Here is a 22,132-nt window from a genome sequence, read left to right as displayed (position 1 = left end):
ACTTCTGGCATCTGTGATGTCGGCGCAGCGATGGGAAGGGAGAGGACAGGAGCGGAAGCGGAATGCAGACTCGATGGTCTGAACATGCATCCGTCTATCCATCCAGCCATCAACTACCAGTTGATGGCCTGCTAAGTTCCTAGCACTGGTTTGGGTACTGGGGGCATCGTGTGATTAAAATAGGCAAGCCTGTTTTGGAGAAGGCAGAGTTTATAATATAGGGGGAAACAGGAAAACAGTGAATAAATAGATACTGTCTTTTCAAGTGAAGGAAGAAAACCCTTCGAAAAAATAACTCAGTAGCATCGACATGTATACACTTTGCCACGTGTTAAACAGGTGGCTGGTGAGAAGGTGCTCTGTGACAGGGAGCCCCGCCTGGCGGTCCGTGATGGCTTCGAGGGAGGGAGGCTCGAGAGGGGGCTGATGTGTATGTATCCCGGTGGCTGACTCGCTCTGTTGTGCCGCAGAAACCAACGCAACACTGTAAAGCAATCTTCCTCCAGTGAAAAGAATAAATTTAAAAACACAACAAAGGGCGAGGGGATGGAGGCTGATGCGGGTATTCAGGGCAGGTGGGCCAGAGAGGGACTAGAATGGCCTCAAGATGCAAGGAAAGGAGCCCTGGACTGAGTCAGCTTCTCGTTTCACCGCTGCCACTCACTCTGCAGCAGGAGCCAAGCTCGTAAGCATCCTTCTCTCACCTGATTACTGATGAGACAGCTGATGCATGTGACTGTACCACTCAGGAGTAACATCATTATTATTATTAATGTTCAGGCCCATTGCATGATTTGCATGGACCTAGGGGAAAATTGGGCACTGGGGGCTAGTTAGTATCTGCTACCAGTTCATGGCTGTAAACAACCAAGCTCAACCTTTCTGGAGTCCTGCAAGTCCCCAAGAAGTCCTTAAAACGCAGGGAATGAGATAAGGAGGATGCATTTAATCTCTTCACTGGATGCAGTGTGTGAGTGTGTGTGTGTCCCTGAATGGGACAAAGACAACCAGTAGTGCTTTCCAATGCACAATAAAACAGTTTATTTAAAAACAACGCATTCAGTACTGTGTTTGGCACAGGAGGCAATGAGGCAGGCACATTCACGCTTAACAGGTACATCTGGGGAGCTGTCGAAGCAGATCATTGCATTTTCTTCACAAACTACAGCCACAATATACACGCGATTACCTTTACAAAAGAAAAAAAAAAAACCAAAAACAGATGATCATCCTTGTTCACCAAGAAGGCAGGAGGCTATTTACACGTTCCTCAGTCCAGCGTGCTGGCTTCGGTCAGGTCTTCACGGCCCTGTCCGTCTGGCAGCTCGTTTCTAAGAGTGACTGAGGCTGCCTCTAGTAAGAGAGGTGAGTCTGAGTCCTAAGGGCTGAAGCTTCTTCCAGAGAGCAAGGGGTCTTCTCGTTTGCTGGGAAGGAGTAAGGCCTTCAATGCCAGTCTCTCAGCAGGAAGTAGCTTTTCCAAAACAAATGCATCCGGTGTGTGGGGGGAGGGCTCCACGGTTATACCAACTTAAGAAGCATTTATTTTTCCTGACGCATGCTTCTTCTGCATTTCTATAATAATTTACAACCACTGTTCCCCTACCTTTTGGTTCCATCATTACTCTATAAAGAACTTCATTCCTTACCCTACAATGATATAACATTCCTTAAAATGATGCTAAAATGAGGTGGTAAAACCAAGCAGGTTAAACGAGAGGAGATATCGTATACATTCTTTTGTCTTGACTTCTGATTCGTGCTTCCACAATAGATTGTCAATTTCCCATCTAAAGAATGCAGGTAGCATGCGTGGTGTAGTATAATGGAATCAGTGGTTGGGAGACCCAGGCCCTAGGTCCAGTTAACAAGCTGGGAACATCAGTCATCCTCTGTTTCCTGAACCTCAGTTGCCCCATCTCCACGTTGAGGACATTCACCTAGAATCTAGACCTGAGTTAATGCCTAGATTTGTGAAGTTCTGCTGTGGACTTAGGGGACTGCCCTGCGGGAATAAGTGATGCTGCCCTGGGGTGGTCCAGTGCTTCTGTTCTGAGCCCTGGGAGAATTTCAGTGCTAATTGCTGACGCTCAGTATTTGGATTTCAGCCCGTCGATAAACCCCTCCCAGGGCTCTTGCTAGTAAGGCTGCGTTCTGCCTAGTAAGGGCTTACTTAGATCTGGATCTTGAAATCTGGTTAAAGAGCATTTCTGTCGTGGGTACTTACTATTCTAAGCCTTGCAAAAATGGTCTAGGTTCTAGATTTCAGAGGGAAATCTGTTCCTTTCTGCAAATATTTAAGTGACTTTATTTCACCCACACACATTGACCAAACCTCTCTCCCATCATCTACCAGATTTTCTTCCCTACCTCACAAGATGAAAATGTTGTGGGGGTGGCTGGTTCCTCAGTGCTGGTTTTGCTGTTAATTTCTTCCTAGTAAACTCAGGACCACTGTCAAATCGCTTCTGTTTGTAGCTGTGAGCTAACCCTCTTTGTGTATCAGGAAAAGAGCCAGATAAGCGCCTACTTTGTGCCCAGGCTATATGCAAATTGTTCTGAACACAGTGAAAAGCATTTCAACATGGACCCACTCATTTAAAATAAAATATAGTGTATTAACTATAGTGGAACAAGCTCATTTTGATAATTGTTAAGAAGGACAGAAAACAGAGGTATACCCTGATTTTTTGAACATAATATAGAAAATGTCCAAGTTGAGTTTCAAACCTTCACAGTCCAGAAATATTTTACAGAACCTGTAGGGTATTTTACTACAGCAAGGAAAGTAGACTTGGTCCTTTATGATCTAATTTTGATTTAGCACATACAGAATAAAAATTTATGGCTATGTGTAAGGAATTAAGTACACTTTTTTTCCCCCCAGCATCACCTTCCAAAGGATTTAATTCAACCCACCTAAGAATGACTTCCATCCTAAAACCTTTAATTTGCAAACGAAGCCTGTCCTGTGGCTCAGGAGGGTGTCTGATTTCCAAACACTCAGGAAATGGGGCTTTCACGTCTGACTAGTGGTGAGAAAGGAGGAAAGCCAAGCGCAGCGCCCAGAGACTGCAGTGGCCAAGTGTTTGCTGGTAGGTTTTTTCAAAGTCCAGCCTTAGCGAAGGGCTTCGCTGAGGGCAAGGCATCGCATGGTGCCCTCCCTTACTGTGTTCCTAGCAGTATTCTTATTTAATGGTGTTTTGAGCCCACCGTGAGTTTTCCGAGTGCAGAGAAAGTCCGGCTGAGTGCATACTTAAGCCCTGGGCAGGGTAGTAGTGCTTAGCCGAGTGTCCCCCTGGTGAGGTAGAGACCTTTGAACCACAGAGTCTCCCCAGGTAAGGGTGACGGGTCCAGGTAAGCTAATGGGATGTCTTTTTTTTTCTTACCCCCTGCTCTTTTATAGGCACTAATTTCTGGATGCCTGTCACTTTTGTGCCACATCAGAAGGTTGAGGAGTAAGTGGACAGGGAAAATTAGCCAAATAGGGCAAGAGGTGATGGACAATACAATATGAGGAAAGATCAGCCAAACATGGTTTCAACTGGCAGTTAAATTAAGGAGTGTTTACCTGGAAGGTCACCTTTAGAAATCAGACAGGCTGTGGCTAGTAACTCCTTAAGGTTCTGAGGAGTCTGTTGAGAGGTTCCTAAGAGTCATGTGGCTAAGGGGGTATTTTGAACCCCTTAAGGTCCTTAGCCTCCAGGACCAATAATGTATTAAAAATTAGTAGAATCGATCAAGGCGGCCATGCCTCTCTATGGCAAGCGGGGTCCATGGAGCCCCTCGGAAGCCACGGCTAGCCCTCTTATTTGGTGCTGACTGACTCAGAAATTGTTCAGGCAGTGCTGTGCTGGAGCCAGCTCGGAGTGGCTCTTGAGAACATATTGTGACATTTCAGCTGGTTGACATCGAGTTAGTAGTTGGAAATTGGCTATGAGGGAGAGTATCTAGAGCATGGAAATTGGCAAGTCCTACAAATCAGGTCTCCAGCATCCTTCAGAGCCAGTTGTTAAACATTTAACATCACACCAAAGAGCTAAAGCTGTCTCTTAACCCGACAACAGGGAAAAGAGAGGAGGTCTCTAGTATCTCTGATGATGAAAGTCTTTGCATGGGCACAGCTGTGGAAAGGAGCCTGGCCCAAACTTCATCAGGATGTAATTTAAGAGTAATTCAGGAGTGAAAGTCGCTCAGTTGTGTCCGACTCTTTGCGACCCCATGAACTATACAGTCCATGGAATTCTCCAGGCCAGAATACTGGAGTGGGTAGCCTTTCCCGTCTCCAGGGGATCTTCCCAGCCCAGGGATCGAACCCAGGTCTCCCACATTGCAGGTGGGTTCTTTATCAGCTGAGCCACCAGGGAAGCCCAAGAATGCTGGAGTGGGTAGCCTATCCCTTCTCCAGGGGATCTTCCCAACCCAGGAATTGAACTGGGGTCTCCTGCATTGCAGGAGGATTCGTAACCAACTGAGCTATCAGGGAAAGCCCCTCATTAGGATGGAGGGACCTTATTTAACAGAGGCTGGCACCAGGCAGCTAGTGCCAACTGACCCATCCCTTTTATATTCAGCTGGTTTTAGAACCTCAGCTTCTTCTTTTTTTCTTCTTTGATTGGTTTCATTTTAACCCGAAGATCTTTGCATTTGGGGGCATTTCCTGGAGGTTGAGAAATAAGACCCCTTTAGAACTATTTTAGGCTCTGGGAATGACATCTAAGGAGAATCTGAATGAATTGTTCAACCTTCCTATTTCCCAGTCTGCCTATTTTTAAAGATGAGTGACCTGAGATCACTCTTAGTCTGAACCAGAGTGACATATAAAGAGCTGGCCTTGGGGTAGAGTAGGTTAAAGCTATGTTCCCCACTCTGACCGTCTTCAGGCCTGCATCCATTCTGACAAAATTGACCAGATACTGTTCACTTACAAATTAGTGACTGGTCAATTTAGCCAAACTCAAAAGAGTTGAATGGTTGAGTCACTAAGACTGTGTTTCTATTGTGATAAATCCAGGGAGCAGATCTGATGACAACTGCATTAGAAGTGACAAGCATTCAGCGACTTTGGTCAACACGGTATACATGACTTCGGTCTAGATTTTTGGTTTCCAAATTGTGGCCACATCAGAATCACCTGGGAATCTTTGTAAGCGGGCTTTTATTCCGGGGCATTCTGAGCCACAGGTCTGGGGAGGAGAGCAAGGATGGTATCAGCTCCTCCCGCCTTCCAGCTTGGCTTGCTAGAGGATGGGTAGCAAATCCAGGTCCTCTCCCCACAACCCCATTGTCATCTTAAATCGGAGTCAGTTACTCGACAACAGGCTCGTCACTGTGATTATCCATTGTAATTAACAACAAGAGAATGAGCTTCATTGAGGATAAAAACATCTGTTCAAACACATATATCTTCGATAAGTCATCACAGTAAAAAGAAATCTTAAGAAATACTGCGTAATACAATAATGACATTCTAAAATGTTTCCCACTTTAAATGTTAAATCTATATGGCAAAGCGATCAAAGGGTGAGAGAGGCATATTTCCTCATTTTTGTCTGTGGTATCATCTCACCTGTGGCCTTGATTAATTGGGCCACAGAGCCCAGACAGGACCAGCAGGTGACCCAGGGGCTCTAAGTCCCCAGCACCCATGACCCTCTGTCTGGGCTTTTCAGCCACACACACGCACAGCCCCAACTTTCTCTGTGAGCAAAAGCATAGTTCTACACACTCAGGGAGAAGTAGAGGCAAGACATAAACTTTGGCTTGGCACATTCAGACCACTGCAGGGAAAAGGATCCAGAATTATACAGAAAATGGCTCTCTCTCATCTTGCACAGGAAGACCCAGCCCCAATTATTCATTGTTATTTGCACATCTTCTCAGCATATTGACCTAAATGCAATAATTTGAAGTCTGCTCTTGAAATTACTTATAACATGGAAAGGCACTGACAAAACATACTTTTACCCAGAGTCCTCAAATGAAAATTTTACACACGGAAAAGTACACAGCTGCTCTCAGCATTCAACTTTTAAATTATATATACATATTACTAAAACAAGGTTTTATTAAGGTAAATAGATGACTAAGATCCCAGCTGTCAACTGGGAACTGTCAGTAACTTCATTGTGATTTACCAGATTTATCAGAATCATCATTTACCAAGTAGGTTTCCTCTCATGTTAGGGGAGAATGTAGGTTATTACCAATGGACTGTTGTATACCTAGGCAAGCATCTCCTTTTCTGTTTTGCATTGAGAAATAGTTTTTTTTTAAGTGGAGGGAGAATCTTTTTTCCTCTTTTTCAGCTTTTCTAACTTACTTTATTTTCTGTGCCTTGTAGACCCCAGACCATAACCACTTTCTCTTTGAGCCCACTTTTATTGGATGTTGATGAGCCAAGAAGTGCTAGATAAGGAGTCAGAATTTCTTCACTGATTACCTGTGCAATCTCGGGAAAATCACTTAACCTGTCTGTTTCTCCATTTCTCATTTGGAAAGTCAAGGATTAGGACCAGAGATACCAAAAGGCTCTTCCGTTCCCAGTGTCCTAGGTCTCTAGAATTCTGTCCCTGCTGCCTTAGCCCTCACATCAACACCTCTTTGCTGACTGAGTGTGTCTAAACATTAGTACTTTGCCCAAGTCAAGGAGAAGAGGGTGGCAGAGGATGAGATGGTCGGATGGCATCACTGATTCAATGGACATGAATTTGAGCGAACTCCGGGAGACAGCAAAGTTACAGGGAGGCCTGGCGTGCTGCAGTCCATGGGGTCACAGAGTCAGACATGACTTAGAACAACAACCCAAGTCAAAAGAAAAGCTTTTCTCTTCCTCCACTTCCCCACCCAGTCAGGTTACTTCCGACGTTCACATCTGCGGATAACTGGCTAACTGGAGGCCTGGGCACAAGGAGGTCAGGGGACCCTCTCCCTTCACAACCTGGCTGGTAGCGCCATGGTCGGGGGCCTGCCATCAGAGTCACACGGATGGCCCGGTGGTCACCGCCAGCCCTGCTAGGCACACACACTGCTAAATGCACGGCACTTGTACAACGGTCAAGGACACTTAAGACAGAAGCAAAGGCAGAGGAACTGCAGAGGTTCAATCATTACATATGGAGAAGATTTTCTGGGTGTGCGAGGGGTTCTTAACACAGCACTTTAACTCTGTCTCCCCTGGATCTGCATGTCTGCACAGGACACTCAGAACGACTGATGAAAACTGAGGGAGTAGCGTTAAGCAGGTTGTTAAATGTTTGTGGGTTTGTGTTTTTTTGTGTGGTTTTTTTTTCTGTGCAACTGAATCGGTCATTTGTGTTGGTGTCACATGAAGACAGACTTGGGGGCTTTATGGTGATATTTATTCCAATAGTGCGTGTTAGGGTTAGGACTCTGCCATGAGTATCTGAAAAAAAGAAGTGTTAGTTGCTCAGTCATGTCTGACTCTCTGTGACCCCATGGACACTGTAGCCTGCCAGGCTCCTCTGTCCATGAAATTCTCCAAGCAAGAATACTGGAGTGGATTGCCATTTCCTCCTCCCGGGGGATCTTCTCTATCCAGGGATTGAACCTGGGTCTCCTGCATTGAAGATGAATTCTTTACCATCTGAGCCACCAAAAAGAAGAAAGGTTCTGACAAAAGGATGCCCTTAACCTATAACCAGTAGAGCAAAGTCAATGGGAAAACCAGGGATTGGTACCTGAGGCCGAATCAGGAAGGAGGACCCACAGGCCTGTCTGCCCACGTCACTGCTGTTGACCACACAGCCTTGGAGATCCTGGCTATTTATACCATTGCCTCCCTCAATTGGGCTCACAGGACCCACCAACTCTTTTGGTCAAGACAGTAGTTATATAGGTTTAATCTTTTGAACAGTCTTTAAAAACAAAAAGACTTTTTGTATCATCAGCTAGAGGCTGATTTTCTCTATGCTGAAACTGTAGGTCAAGGGCATAACTAACCAATAAAAATAACAGTAAAAGGTGCCATATATTGAGTGCTGACTACATGCTGAAAACTGAGATCAATGCTTTAACCACACGCTGAATCTAGTTTTTTGTTTTTTTGCAATAGAAGGATAAAGCCTGCATATAAAGAATGGATAAATTATGAGAATTGTGGTTAACCACAATGGGAGGGCTTGGGATTGTCTTCAGAGATTTTTAAAGATGAAGGGGAAGGTGGTCTTTTGGGATCAGCTCCAGGAAGTCCTACCTGGGAACAGGAGATAAGCCTCATCTCTCCATCCTGGTTCTGGGAAACAGGTCTGTTTCCTCAGCATGTTGAGTTTTTGTGAAAGTGATGGATGAAAATGATGGTGGGAGATGACAGAGTCCTCTCACTCTAGGTTAAAAGGGAGCCAAGAGTGAAGTGAGATTTACTCAGTCTTCCTGAAACTTAAAGAAAAACCCCCAAACTTGCCATTCTGATGACAGCTAATTTAAATGGTCCACAAATAGAACAATTAACTGACTTTAGAGATTCTGGTCTTTTGCTCTTTTAACCTGCCCGGCTCAAAGTGTCCACATATTTAGTGAAATCTAGTGGGCACATTGGCATTAAAACTCCAGAGTCAGGATCTCGCCCATATTCAGTTCAGTTCAGTCGGTCAGTCGTGTCCGATTCTTTGCAACCCCATGGACTGCAGGACACCAGGCTTCCCTGTCCTTCACCAACTCCCGGAGCCTACCCAAACTCATGTCCATAGAGTCGGTGATGGCATCCAACCATCTCATCCTAATATTGGCATTATCACTTAGCTGAAACCAGATGAACTAAGTGCTTTGGAAGATCCAACTAAACACTCCTGTCAGTTTCCCATCTCCTGTGACCCTAACAGAGAACAGCACGAAGACTGTAGTACTTTCCTCTTTCTTTTTCTTTTCTTTTTTACTGTAGTACTTTCTTCTTTAAAGTGATAAGGGAATAAGCATGTGGTTTGGGTGCCCATCGAACTGTATCATTGCATTTAGAAGTGTTTTGGATATCTCCCCTTCTAATTATTTCAAGTATCGGGTTGTTTCAGTGGCTTCCCACTGCAAACCATCCATTCTGATGTCTTCCTGTCTGTTTGGATGATTGTCACTCACACAACGGAGTGAGCTGTGTCACCAGTGGTAACACATCTGGGTCTGTATGAGTTTTCTGTCACTGGTTAGCATCTGGTTCTATGTAAGCTGCCCTGATTAGCTTTCTGGGAAAAATTAGAATAAAACAGCTTCTCTTCAGAGCCAGGCAGAACATGAGCATAAGAACCGCATCTTTCCTTATCAAATCAGACTTATATTTGGTTTGATTTTCAGCGTGATGGTACCTTCCCAAGGAGGGGCAGTGAGCTGCTTACTGAACAATAGCAATGATTTTAAACAGTATTTGTAACGTTACAAGCAATCTAGATGAGATTTCTGTTAAAGAACAAGCTACCCCACCCACATGTATTATAAATGTGCTTGACTGGCATTTGGAGAGAAGAAAGAAACTCTTATTAAAATTTAACATCGACTTGGCCAGACTTTGGGCTGAACTGGAAGAACAAATGCTGCTCAGTGAAAAGCTGGGGACAGCAGTGACGTGATTTCTACTCCTAAGGCTGAAAGGGGAACAGCTGGTGAACCCCTTGCAGCAGGCCCACACATCTCCAGTTCCAAGGGTTCGTTTAGTACCAGTCTTGCCACAAAGCAGTGGCTTTTCCTTTTGAAATGCTAGATTTGTAGAGCCAGTTTCAGCGGAAAGAGGGAATATCTGATGTCTACAATTGCCTTGGAGTTCTGGAGTGGTCTGATGGACACAGTGACACTCAGGATGCCCTTGCCTCAGCGCCGTTCACGTGGGGGCCTGGCCAGCCTCAGAGCACCTCCTCTGCTTTGACCCAGCTGGTTCTCAGAGACCCTGACCACAGTTACAACACCTCAGGGGCTATGGGATCCATAACAGCTTCTAAGTATTCTCCTTCCTTCCTCTTCTATAAGTACCAGACTTGAGCTGACTCCCCGCCTCTACGTTCTGGGGGAATTCCCAGTCCAGTGCTTGGGTTGGGACTGTGGGAGGCACTGCGCCCAGGCTGGAACGCCCTTGAAGGTGTGGCATCAGGATGATTTGCCATAATGGCACTCAGGTCACGAGACGAGATGCCACCCGCGGCGCCACAGGCTTTGTAGTGATGGTCAGAAATGCCCTGGATCACGTGCCTCCCGGCAGAGAGGAGCTGCTCTGCTGCAGGATGGCTGCATGGGCCAGTGAGAACTTCCCGAGGGGCATTTCTTATAAAAGGAACCACAGGGGATCCGTCATGACCCGTCAGTTTGTTATGAAACATCAGTTACCCAGAGCCTTGAACGTATCAATTACAGATGCAAGACATACAAGCAAAGCTATTTCAACATGACTCCTAGCCAAATATAAAACTCCATGGTGGTGGAGCCAGGAAAGTGGTTGTAGGGGGTGGAAGGGAGAGGGTGGGAGGGGCAAGGGGGGAGAAGAGAGGAAGAGAGAGAGGATATTCACAAACCAGTTTTTTATGTTTTCATTTCAAAGAGTGTGATCCCATCCAGGCAAAACTGCAATCCTGCCCAAACCTCTGCCCAGAGGCCTCTGGTTGCGAGGACTCTGAGCAAAGCTGTAGACACTACAGCTCTAGTCCTCACTAGAAAGAAAATAAATAGGAGGCAGTTTATTATTAAAATACACACGTGAAAATACTTCAAACCATTTCGTTAGCAGCAGAGTTCCCAATGCAACCGTCCCTTTATCAAGTTTAGATCACGAGGCTTCAAAGCATCTGTCTTGCTAAGACCCTTAAAAGAGCAGGGAGAAGGGGAGAGAAGGCCCCTTTGCTCTTAAGGGGCAGACGGTCCTTATGTGAGACTCTCTGGGGGTCTGTCTATTCTGACGGGCTACTCGGTGTGAGTCGGGCACTTTGAAACCGGCCGTCGGGCGCTCCGGCTCGGAGTTCTCAGGCACAGCGCGACAGAGTCAGCTTGGTGAGCCCTTCCGCATGCATTCGGTACAGCAGCTGAAACTCGGCCGGCAGCTGGTGGGACTCCTGCCACTTGGTGGTAAATTTGGTTCCTTTTTTGTCATAGTAATGGTACGGAAGGTCTTCCCTTGTGTTGGGGTCAAATCCGAAAGGCCAGAATCCATACAAGTGGATCTCCTCACAGACTGCTGACGCCAGGGTGTACATGAGAATACCCGTGCTCAGCCGTTTGGGCGACAAGTGCTTGTTTTTCCAGTACCTGTGGAACAATAAGCACAGGTGGATTCAGAGGCCAGCTGAAGGCTTCCGTCAGATGAGTCACTGTGACCAGTTTGGGGAAGCGAATTTATCCAAGTAACGTAACCAGTCCTACTCTGAATCTATCCTGAAGACCACAAAAAAACTCTCAGGGCAGGGCCATCTACTTTGTGAGGCCCAATGTCAAATGAAAATGCGGGCCCTTATTTAAAAAATAGTTGAGAGTTTCAAGAGGGCAATAGCAGAGGGTTAAGCCACGTGCCGGCCCTTCTAGCGCGGGCTCGTCTGTTACTGTGGAAGCCCCACGTGTGAAGCCGTCCCTGCTCCCCGTGTGTGCTCAGTCGCTCAGGCATTCCGACTCTGTGGCCCCGTGGAATGTAGCATGCCAGGATCCTCTGTCCATGGAATTTTCCAGGCAAGAAATACTGGAGCGGCCCTGCTCTGGGTTGTCCTAAAGAGTGGTGTCTCTGACTCACTGGTGATGCTGCAAAAGCCCATCAGTGAGAATGACCATGCCCCTCATACGTAAAGGGCGGATCTAAGGGGCCCTCTTCTGTTACTTTCTTACCCAAACTCAGAGATTAAATCTTTCTTCGTGGGTTTGAAAAGATTGTGGGGCCTTATTTTTTTCTACCCTTTTGTGAAAACCACATTTCCTGTTCCTTTGTCTTAACCAAGAGCTTCCAAGCCCTTCTTTGATGTGCCAGAACCTAAGAAAAGTATTTACACACTTTCTGAATTTGTAAAAAATGCTCAATAATGGTTGCTGTGCCTTCCATATTTAGATAGTAATTTGAAGCCTTGCTACCTAAACTGCCAAATATCTGAGACTGATGTGGTGTGAAGGAGTGTGTACATGTGTGCATGTGCACTTATGACTGGTGTGCACGCATACTCAAACTGTTCATGAATCAGATTTCCACAGACTGTACTTCCTCCAAGGTTTCGTTGAATCACTGTGTTTGGTCTAAGCCCAAGTGGGTCATTCTGGCTACTCCATGGGCCTCCTGAGAGGCTGGGGGCCAGGCGGGTCACACAGGCTGCTTCCGGAAGGATCTGTAATATGCAGTTAGACCCTTCTTCACTACCTGAAGGCTTCACATGGACATTCCCCTTCCAGGTGAAATTCACAAGTTCAGTCTTTGTTTTCATATTCTTACCTAAGGAGTTAGAATGACTCCTGACGATTCTTTCGGTACAGCTGTGCTTAAATGGAGCGAGAGGGGAGCAAAATGATGAAGTCAGAGGGGGCAGGTTGGCAGGATGCCTGGCTTCTAATTCTGGTTCTGCCCATTTTGGGCAGTGATGTTCAGTAAATACCTCTTCTATGTACCTCAGATGATACGTCTTTAAACTTAGAAGCTGGGTTATATTACCTGTTAAAAAGGTAGCCATACATCCTGGAAAACTGAAATAGCCCCAGTTTTTGTCTGTTATCTTTGTCATAATTCTTAATAGTGCCCTTTTTCTTTCCAAGAAAAAGTTTATAGTCCGGCATGGACTATAAATGCTGGCATCAGCCTGCCTGCTAGATACACACCAGCTGATTACACGATCATTCCTCCTTACATGAGAGGCCAACTACAAGATCTTAAATCTGGAAGATGTTAGAGGACTATAGGATGTCTACTATGTACCCATCTGCGATGTGATAAAAATTTTAGAATCCTTGTCTACCAGACCTCCCAGAACCCACTCTAACTTGCAGTAACACCTGGAGAGTATGTGAGGACACTGGGGCTGCTCAAATAGGGGACATTAGAGGTGAGGCAATTTCCTCAGATTATTTATAGAAAAAATTCTGCAATTAATCTTGCTTTATAAAATTCCTTGCATTTTATAAATGTGTGTGTGTGTGGGCTCAGTCCTACTCTTTGAGACCCCATGGACTGCAGCTCACCAGGCTCCTCTGTCCATGGAATTTTCCAGGCAAGAATCCTGGAGTGGATTGCTAGGCCCTTCTCCAGGGGATCTTCCCAACCCAGGGATCAAATCCAGGTCTCTTGCATTGCAGATTCCTTACCATCTGAGCCACCACGGAAGCCCTTGAATGCCTGCTCCCAATTCTGGCTGCTCATTAGAATCATCTGGGGAGTTATTAAGACATACCAAGTGCCTGAACCACTCTCCTTCCCCACCAGACAAATCACGTTAGGATCTCTTGAAGCAGAGCCCAGACAAGAGTATTTTTTAAATCTCTCCAAGTGATTCTGAGGTATAGCCAGAGTTAAGACTCATCAGACTAGATGAAAATACTGTATCCTGGTTAATCTGTCTTTCAAATTACAGGGGATAACAAGCTGCTAAAATACTTTTCACATGTTTTGGCACTCAAATCTCCAATGATTAAAGCCAATTATACAATTTTGACTTGTCTAGGTGGTTTTCTAATCTTGGCCATCTTAAAAAAAAATACTCATCAAATAAAAAGGAATATTTAAAGTCAATCGCATCTTTAAGAAAACCACTTGATTTGTCTACTTTAGTCGTTGGCATTATTGGGACATAGCTGTCCATTCAGAGAAAATTATTGATTTGTGGTGATTTCCATGACTGTTTGTTAGGCTTACCACTATGGAAGGGGACAGGGGGGCCGGTGGAGAGGCAAAGCTGATGAAACACCAGTCCCTCCATTTGACACTTAGCTACCAGCTGGGGTAGGAGATTGAACTTCTTACCTAGAACGATCCGTTCATGCATTACAAAACGTCAGAATGTGTTCTAAGGTACTATGCTAACCACAACAACTAACTAATCAGATAGCTAGCTCCCACCCCCAAGAGATTACGATATTGATTTGCCATCTGGTAGGGTGTGAGTTAAAGGCAATAAAACATACACACCTGTTGACATGTTGCATTATATTTCCAGGCCAAGCCAACTGGAGCTTTAACTGACCTCTGTGTTCAACAAAAAAGTCAACTAATGTCCTGGTAACAGTGGCCGACGTATGGAAGAAAAAGGCAGGGATCCAAAGAATGGCCCCGTCAAGCTTTTTCAAACTGAGAAAAAAGTTGTTACGGTCCTGAATGGTCAAAAGGTTGTTGTAATATTTTTCCAGGATGCTGGGGTTGAAGGTGGTAAGGTTGGTTTTCCTTCCAACATCTCTTTGGAAAGCCTCCGTAGGGGCGAAATTGCAACGGAAAACAAAATCTGACTTATCTATCTGTGGTCCACACCGGCTCCCTGTCAGGATCCCGCTATTTCCAACCACAGCGCAAATGTTATAACGCTTATTCACAATGGGAGACACATCTGGAAGCAGTGATCGGAAGTTATTGCTAATAGAGAAAACATATTTATGGCTGGAATAATCATAGTGCATCAGTTGTCCAATCCGAACACTATTCTTGGTCAAAGAAAAATTTTTTATTACATCGACATGCTGAAGAATTTCTTGCCTAAAATAAAAAGAGATTCATTAAATGTATCCCATTCAAAAGAATTGATTTTCCATCTTAGGTCTTACACTGTTTCATTCAGGCAAGAACTGTAGGCACACTGAACCCAAGAAAGATTATACATTCATAATAACTGAAGGGAGAACTGCTTCAGGATTACAGACATGCTGTAGCCTCTCAGCGTCTGGGTGTAATCCTCTAAGGCTTGTAAATGTTGTGATTTGTGGCTTTCAGTTGCTGATTCTTTGGGTTTCTGCTCTACCTGAAAACTGTATTTGGTCAAGGGGGAGGCATGGGCCAAACTGTGTGAGAAGATACAGGGAGACAATTTACACAGACCCCAAAGGGCTCACACTAATGCACAAACTTTGGTGACTTAGAGTTTGCAACTAGGGACTACTTGTTTGCTATTGGACTATAGTGTACAAGGAATATCAAATATCACTGATGTCCAGATATGAGTCAAATAGACATGAGTCAGTATGGTGCTATCTATTATTAAAATATAAAAATGGTAATAGCAGTGGGAGTAGTTGAATATTTAATAGAAATGAGATGATAATCTCATTATTGTCCTTTGAATAATGAAAAAAGAATCTTTTTCTACTTGATTATATAGAAACCCAATTGAGTTAGAGAAACCTAATGCTTTAGAAAAAGAAGCTATTGTAAATCCTGAAAACATGTGTATATTCTAAGAATTCAGAGGATAAACAGGCAAGGGTGGTACTTAACACTAATTTCTGGTTGCTTTCATGCTGAGCATTAAGCGAAATTAACCATCTCCTCTTAAAGTCGCTGTGATTTAAAACACTTAAGAGAGATCAGTCATGTGTTACTCTGCTACGAGGTTCTCCAGTTCTAAGAAATCACATTGAACTTCGTCTATCTTTTGCCCCCCAAAAATGGCAGGAATGAAACTAAATGCTTTGCATACTATCACTTTACCTGGAATCTTACTTTTTAAAAAATTACTTCAATTTGTCAAAATGCAGACTGACATACACTGAAGGCTTTAAACCAAAGCTTCCAAAGTTACTAAGTGTTCACTGCAAACTGTTACGAAGGTAAAAGTTTCAAGTGACACTAGGCAAATTAATTAAAGATTACCTAATAAATGGATTGAAAGAAGGGAAGCTTTGAGAAGGAAATATTGTTCTAATTGGTTATTTGGATCACATGGCCTAGTGTGGGGAGAACATTTTTACTGAGACAGAAATATGTTTTGGGAAATACATAATATATTTGACCCATGACAATTTTCTGGGCTGCCTAGAAAATTAAGTTGGATTAAAACCACAAAAGTTAAAAAAAAAAAAAACACTTCAGAGTTTTAGAATTAATCAATTATTATCATGGACTAATTTTTAATTAAACAGTGTTTTAAAATTTTTAATCATATCATAATGACTCTTATGCCAGCTTTTCAAGTAAAATTTTTCATGTACCCATGGATAGACTACTGAATTTTGTTTTAATTCCATATTAGATTAAAAAGTTGCATCGATTAACTAGAAATTCTATGACCAAAACCAACACCCCCTAAATGATGGTAAAATAAACTTTTTGTAAAATAAGTATTCATACCCCTAATGATACACTAGATGGCTCACATTCCATTTAGCAGGTAATTATCCCACCAGAAGGAAGAAAGTAATGACTTATCTTTATGGGATTAGCTATAAGATTGATAGACCAGAAATCACTGAGGAAATACATACATTCGCATAAATCTCATCCTTCTTGCCCCACCTCAAAAAAGAAAGGTTCATACACACACACACACACACACACACACAAACTCCATGTATAAATGAAGCTGCTATAAGACAACGAAGAGTAATTTTGGGTAGCTTTTACAATGTATTAAAAGCTATAAAAGTTTAATGAGAACAACCAGGTTAAAAAACCAATGCCATACTTAAACATCTGAATATATTTGGGCTGAGGTTTTTCGCTAGTAATTTGTTGGGGATAAAGTATAGTGTCTTCTGTATTTCTGTGAGACAATACTTTTTTACTTTTTTTTTCTTTTTCTTTTCCCCAGTGAGGGGTAATGAAAATGCATTGGGTGGTCTTTTTGTCATTAACTTTTTTTTTCTTTTAAAATAAATTGCTTTGGCAGTATTAGCCATACATGTTAACCATAAATCATGGTGCTCAATTAAGCTCAAGTTAAGGAGAATACTGAAAACAACTTTTTTTTTTTCACTTCTTTTCAAATTGGCCTTATTGATGCTTTCCTTTTATGAGGGGGCACTCCATAAACAGAAAAGGGTTACTAATCAGCCTTTGTGCAGTCAGGCCAAGAAGGCAGTGCAGGTACACCTTGGGTTGGGGGGAGTGGATTTCTGTTGTTCTGTTATAATTTCGTTTTGTCTTGGTTTTGAGCTCCAGAACTCAGGACACCTCCTGGGTCTCCTATCCTACCTTTGATGTAAAAACGCTGTCCGATTAAATGTCCACTTAGGTCTGGCTTGGAGTTCATGGGTCACAGAATGCGGGAAGGGCACCAGAGACGAATCTAGAAGCTTCAGCGCAAACTGCGACCTGGAGAGGAGCATGGGGACAGACAAGCGCGCTGGGCTCAGCTCGGGGAAGCCACGGTAGCCATCAAGGTCCGGCCGGAAGGCGGCGGGGCGGGGACGGCGCTGGGGGGGCGGCTAGTCGGTGCCGACCTCGGTGACAGCCCGCCCCAGAGCCCCCTGCTCGTCTGGGCCACCTTCGCTCCCCACACACACTCGGGAGCAAGAGGGGGAACCGGGGAAGCCCGTCTCCATTGTCCATCCCTCCGGGCGCGGGAGAGACCATAAAATGGCCGTCTCGCGGAGAGCAGGGCCGGGAGCCCGGCCCTCGGCCCGAAGCGGACGCGCCAGAGGGGACCGGGGAGTCAGCACCGCGGACAGCAGCCGCGCCCGGGCGGAGGGCCGGGGAGTCAGCACCGCGGACAGCGGCCGCGCCCAGGCGGGCCCGGCCCGCGCGCCCCCGCGCCTCCCCGGCGCCGCGCCCCGATTGATTTTTGGAGAAAAGGGCAGATGAACCCAAGACCCTGGGGAAGGCTTGGTGGGGGGTGGGTTGGGGGGGGGTGGCTCCTTCCTTAACCTCTTCCTTCCCGAGCCTCGGTTTGATTTCAGCCCCTGTCCCCTGACCGTCGCCCTCCGGACGCCCGCTCCACTCCTTCCCTGGGTTTCGCACCTCGGGTCTGGCTGAGACCACAGGGTGCAGTTCGTACTCGCCACCCGCCCCTCTGGAGGCTCAGTTGGCAGAGCTCGGGAGGTGGGGGCGGTCACAGTTGGGGCAGAAGGTCTCCACGAGCTCCGCCAAGCTTCGCCCGGCGCCTGCCTTCTCAGTCCATCCTCGCGCCGGGCGGTGACTTGGACCCGGGGCGAGGGGAGGCGGCCCTTAGGCGGCTCGCTTCCCGCAGAGGGCGGGGGGGATTGCGGAAATCCCGGAAAGAGTTGAGGGGGGGGGGCGGGTGGGCGATGGCGGGGCGGGTGTAAGGATCGAGGTCGAGGACCCCAGGGGCTGCCAGAGAACAGACCCGCGCCTGATGGCTCATGGGTTGGGGGAGGAAAGCAGGAGAGCGCGCCAGACGAGTCCGGCGCCTGCGCCATTAACTCTCCCCGGTCCGCGCGCGGAGTAGGCGCTCACCGCCACGCATGTCCATCTCTCCATTCCGACTCCCAGATACACACAAGGCCTCTCCATCCACCATCATTCTCCTTAAACCACCCTCCCCACCCCCCACCCCCATTTTTGAAATGGGGGAAGGGATGCCAAAGAAGAATATGAGAATGCAATCACTTTGATGAGGACGACGTCTGGGTTTAAAAAAAAAAAAAGCAGGAGGTGGGTGGCGATGGTGTTAAGAATCAGAGCGAGGCATGGAAGGACCACGCAGTTATCTTGCCCAAAGTGTCTCGGAGAAGGCAAAACACCCTCCCTCCCCCCACCCCCCGACCTTCCGCCCCCATAAACCAGATAACCCGCCGGCGCCCAGAGGCCCCGCACTCACCGGAATCCCGCGTGGAGCATGTACATTCGGGGCGCCCCCGGGTTGGCGTACTTGGGAGTGGTGAAGATGCTCTCCTTTTTCAGGGACACGTAGCTGATGAGCGATAAAATCAGCAGGGCGACGCTGAGCATGACCAGCCCCAGCACACTGGCGACCCGGGCCATTTTGCAATTTCTCATCCCGGGCCGGCTTGGGATCAGGAAAAGCGGGGAAATCGGTCCATTGAGCGGCCAGCAGCTCGCTGGCGTGTCAGTGTGTGTGTGAGTGTGTGTGTTCGCGCGCGCGTGTCAGCGTATGTGCCGGGGGGGAGGGGGACCGGGCTGGGGAGCCGCGCAGGGGCCCGGAGGTAGGGGCGGGCAGGAGCCCCAGAGAGAAGCCGGGCCCCGGAGGCAGGGGAGAGCGGGCCCGCGAGGCTGAGCAGGGAGACGGAGGGTCTGCGCGGCGCCGCGGCGCTGAAGCGGCGCGCCGTGCGTCTCCGGCCGCAGGCTCAGGCTCCCCCGCGCGTTTCCAGCGAGGCTGCCATCTCCTCTGCCGCCTGCAAGACAAATGTGATTGGAATAATGTTACAGTTCGATCTAAGCACAGGATTTAATTAATGAACTCTAATCTCCCAAATAACCGGGGGAGGGGCGGGAGAGGGAGGGGTGAAGGGGAGGTGGCAGAGGGAGGCGAATTGAGGCTCGGAAGGCTGCAGCCCGCTTCTACCCGGCCTTCCCCGCCGAGGGTGCCGGCGGGGGCGATGCCTTTGGCCAGACAGACGCCCAAACTTAGTTCCGTGGACTGTTCATTGCTTTATAAGTATATCGTGGAATACAGAGATAAGTAACTGGGTGGGCTGTCCTGGAGGACGCAAACCAACTGGGTGTTTCTGAGATGCTGGGAGAGCGGTTTGGGGAGCAGACATTAAAAAGCTTCTCTTCTCACCACTGAGCCGGGTCCCACCGATCAGCACCTGCCCTAGCACCCCACGAGGAAGCCTTGGAGAGCCACTGGGCCTTGTGAGCGTCTCAAACCTTCTTGGCATTTTCCATAATCTCTCCTCTATCCACTTGGGTTGCCCAGCGCATCCTTTACTTCTCTCTAGAAGATGGGCCGTGCCTAGCAGCGCTGTAAGGTGAGCTATGAGGGTGGAGGGCTGGACTCCCCCCCTCTTTCCTCCCAGTGTCTGGTTCCCAGCACCCTGCAAGTGGACGACAGGCCCGCCCCAGAGTTGACCAGGACTGGAGCGGGTCACTCTGATTTAACTTTCCATTTCGCGCTTTTCTGACTCATCCCTGTGGCCTGGCCTTCAGGTTGGGCAGCTCAACTTTGCCCTGAAGCTTCGCTTAGCCTGGACCAGAAGCCACGTGCGTGCTTAGTTGCTGAGTTGTTTCCGAGTCTTTGCGACTCCGTGGACTGTAACCCACCAGGCTCCTCTGTCCATGGGATTTCCCAGGCAAGAGTACTTGAGTGGGTTCCTATTTCCTTCTCCAGGGGATATTCTGAACCCAGGGATTAAACCTACATCTCCTGTGTCTCCTGCATTGTAGACAGATTCTTTACCCGCTGAGCCATGGGGGAAGCCCTAGACCAGAAGCTGGAGTATGATAAACCTCCATGCATTATGAATGCCCACAACTCTCTTTGGAGGAGCCCAGGAGCCAAGGCAGAGAGGCTGCCTCTGAGGGTGGAGGGACAGCTCACCAGGTAACAGTTTGTGTCGCTTGACTTTCAGTTTCTTTTAGCATATTCACATGTTCCCTGGTTTAATGTCCGTTGGAAGCAAAAGTTAATTCATTTTCAGTCATGCTGTTGGATGCTCAGAAGGCAACCCACATGTTTCTTTGGCTCTGTCCTTTGAAGTTAGCTGTGGCTTCTTCCCTCTATCTTTACTCTTGGCCTGGTCCTTTTTGTTGACAAAGGTTTGTCTAATCAAAGCTATGGTTTTTCCAGTAGTCATGTATGGATGTGAGAGTTGGACCATAAAGAAAGCTGAGTGATGAAGAATTGATACTTTTTGAACTGTGGTGTTGGAGAAGACTTGAGAGTCCCTTGGAGTGCAAGAAGATCCAACCAGTCCATCCTAAAGGAGATCAACCCTGAATATTCATTGGAAGAAATGATGCTGGAGCCAAAGCTCCAATACTTTGGCCACCTGATGCAAAGAACTGACTCATTGGAAAAGACCCTGATACTGGGAAAGGTTGAGGGCAGGAGAAGAAGGGGACCACAGAGGATGAGATGGTTAGATGGCATCACCGACGTGATGGACATGAGTTTGAGCAAACTCTGGGAGTTGGTGATGGACAGAGAGGCCTGGCGTGCTGCAGTCCATGGGGTGGAAAAGAGTTGGACGCGACTGAGTGACTGAACTGACTGACTTCCAATAATGGTCAACAAGCACTAAGGACAGAAGCCAGAGAGGAGAAATTGGCCTTCAAGAGCCTTTTCTAATAAAACAAGTTGATGTTTTCCAAGGTGGCTATAATTTCTTTCTGTCTTGAACTTCTGATTTTATGGGATTTGGTGGACCTGATACTACGGCCTGTCTGTGGGCTGCGAATTCCTCAAAGGGGTGAACTCCTGGGCACTAAGGTCCTGCAGAACCAGGGCCATGTCTTCTTTTGCCCTATTTCTGTGTGTGTGTGTGTGTGTGTGTGTGCGCGCGCGCGCGCACGCGTGCTTATGCTGATCAACCAGTTTTATCCGACTCTTTGGGACCCCTGGACTGTAGCCCACCAGACTTCTCTGTCCAGGCAATTTTCCAGGCAAGAATAATGGAGTGGGTTGCATTTCCTACTCCAGGGGATCTTCCCGATCTAGGAATCTCAATGAACCCGTGTCTCCTCTTTACCACTGTGCCACCCAGGAAGCCCCTGTTTCCACATCCTCCCTGTGTGCGGTCTAGATGTTTAAGGAGTGTTTGAGGACCTAACAAGCTCCATGGGAAACATGTCCGGTGTGGACAGCAGTGCACGGAATGCCACTGTCTGTTTCCAATGGAAAAGACAGTAATTTGTACCCACTCGAGACATTTTATATCAAAATCTAAAAATGTAGGTCAAGAGGACACAATTTTTTCCCCCATGGGACTTTTTCCTATGTAAAAGTTACAGAGAAGGCTTACAGGTCTATGCATGATGAATATTTGAACCATATTTTTTGAATAAATACAAAAATATTTTATTATTTATTTTATAAAAATAAAAAGAGATCATATGAGAGATCATAGTGTAAAATGCCCAAAGGAGTAAGACCTTATGAGAGCTGTCTGGGAATGACACATGTTGGAAAAAAACTCTTCTTGACCAGGAGGTAGAGGGGCCTGCCGTGGAGTCCAGAGGACACTGGCTGTAGCTCCAGGCTCTGGAGTCAGCAGACTGGCCCTGGAATGCTGACTCTGTGACCTTGGAGAAGTTGTCAGTTTCTGGGCTTCTAGCTCCTTATCTACAGAACTGAAATAAAGACCCCCCCCCCCCCCCAGGATCTGAGAAAAAATTAAACAA

General features: G+C 46.7%; 1 protein-coding gene across 1 annotated transcript; it reads right to left on the bottom strand.

Annotated features, from left to right (window-relative positions):
- Positions 1-1,017: 1,017 nt before the first annotated feature.
- Positions 1,018-19,247, bottom strand: ST8SIA3 (ST8 alpha-N-acetyl-neuraminide alpha-2,8-sialyltransferase 3). Its single transcript, XM_043444338.1, has 4 exons — positions 18,648-19,247; positions 17,063-17,182; positions 14,075-14,632; positions 1,018-11,232 (listed from the first exon to the last, which is right to left on the bottom strand). Exons 1-4 carry the CDS (start codon positions 18,824-18,826, stop codon positions 10,950-10,952), a joined length of 1,140 nt encoding a protein of 379 aa, XP_043300273.1. The 5' UTR covers positions 18,827-19,247; the 3' UTR covers positions 1,018-10,949.
- Between the last annotated feature and the right edge of the window lie 2,885 nt (positions 19,248-22,132).

The sequence above is a fragment of the Cervus canadensis genome, chromosome 23 (genome assembly GCF_019320065.1).
Source record: "Cervus canadensis isolate Bull #8, Minnesota chromosome 23, ASM1932006v1, whole genome shotgun sequence".
Taxonomy (NCBI): domain Eukaryota; kingdom Metazoa; phylum Chordata; class Mammalia; order Artiodactyla; family Cervidae; genus Cervus; species Cervus canadensis.
Note: the sequence above shows the minus strand (reverse complement) of the source record. Positions and strands in the feature narration are given on the sequence as shown.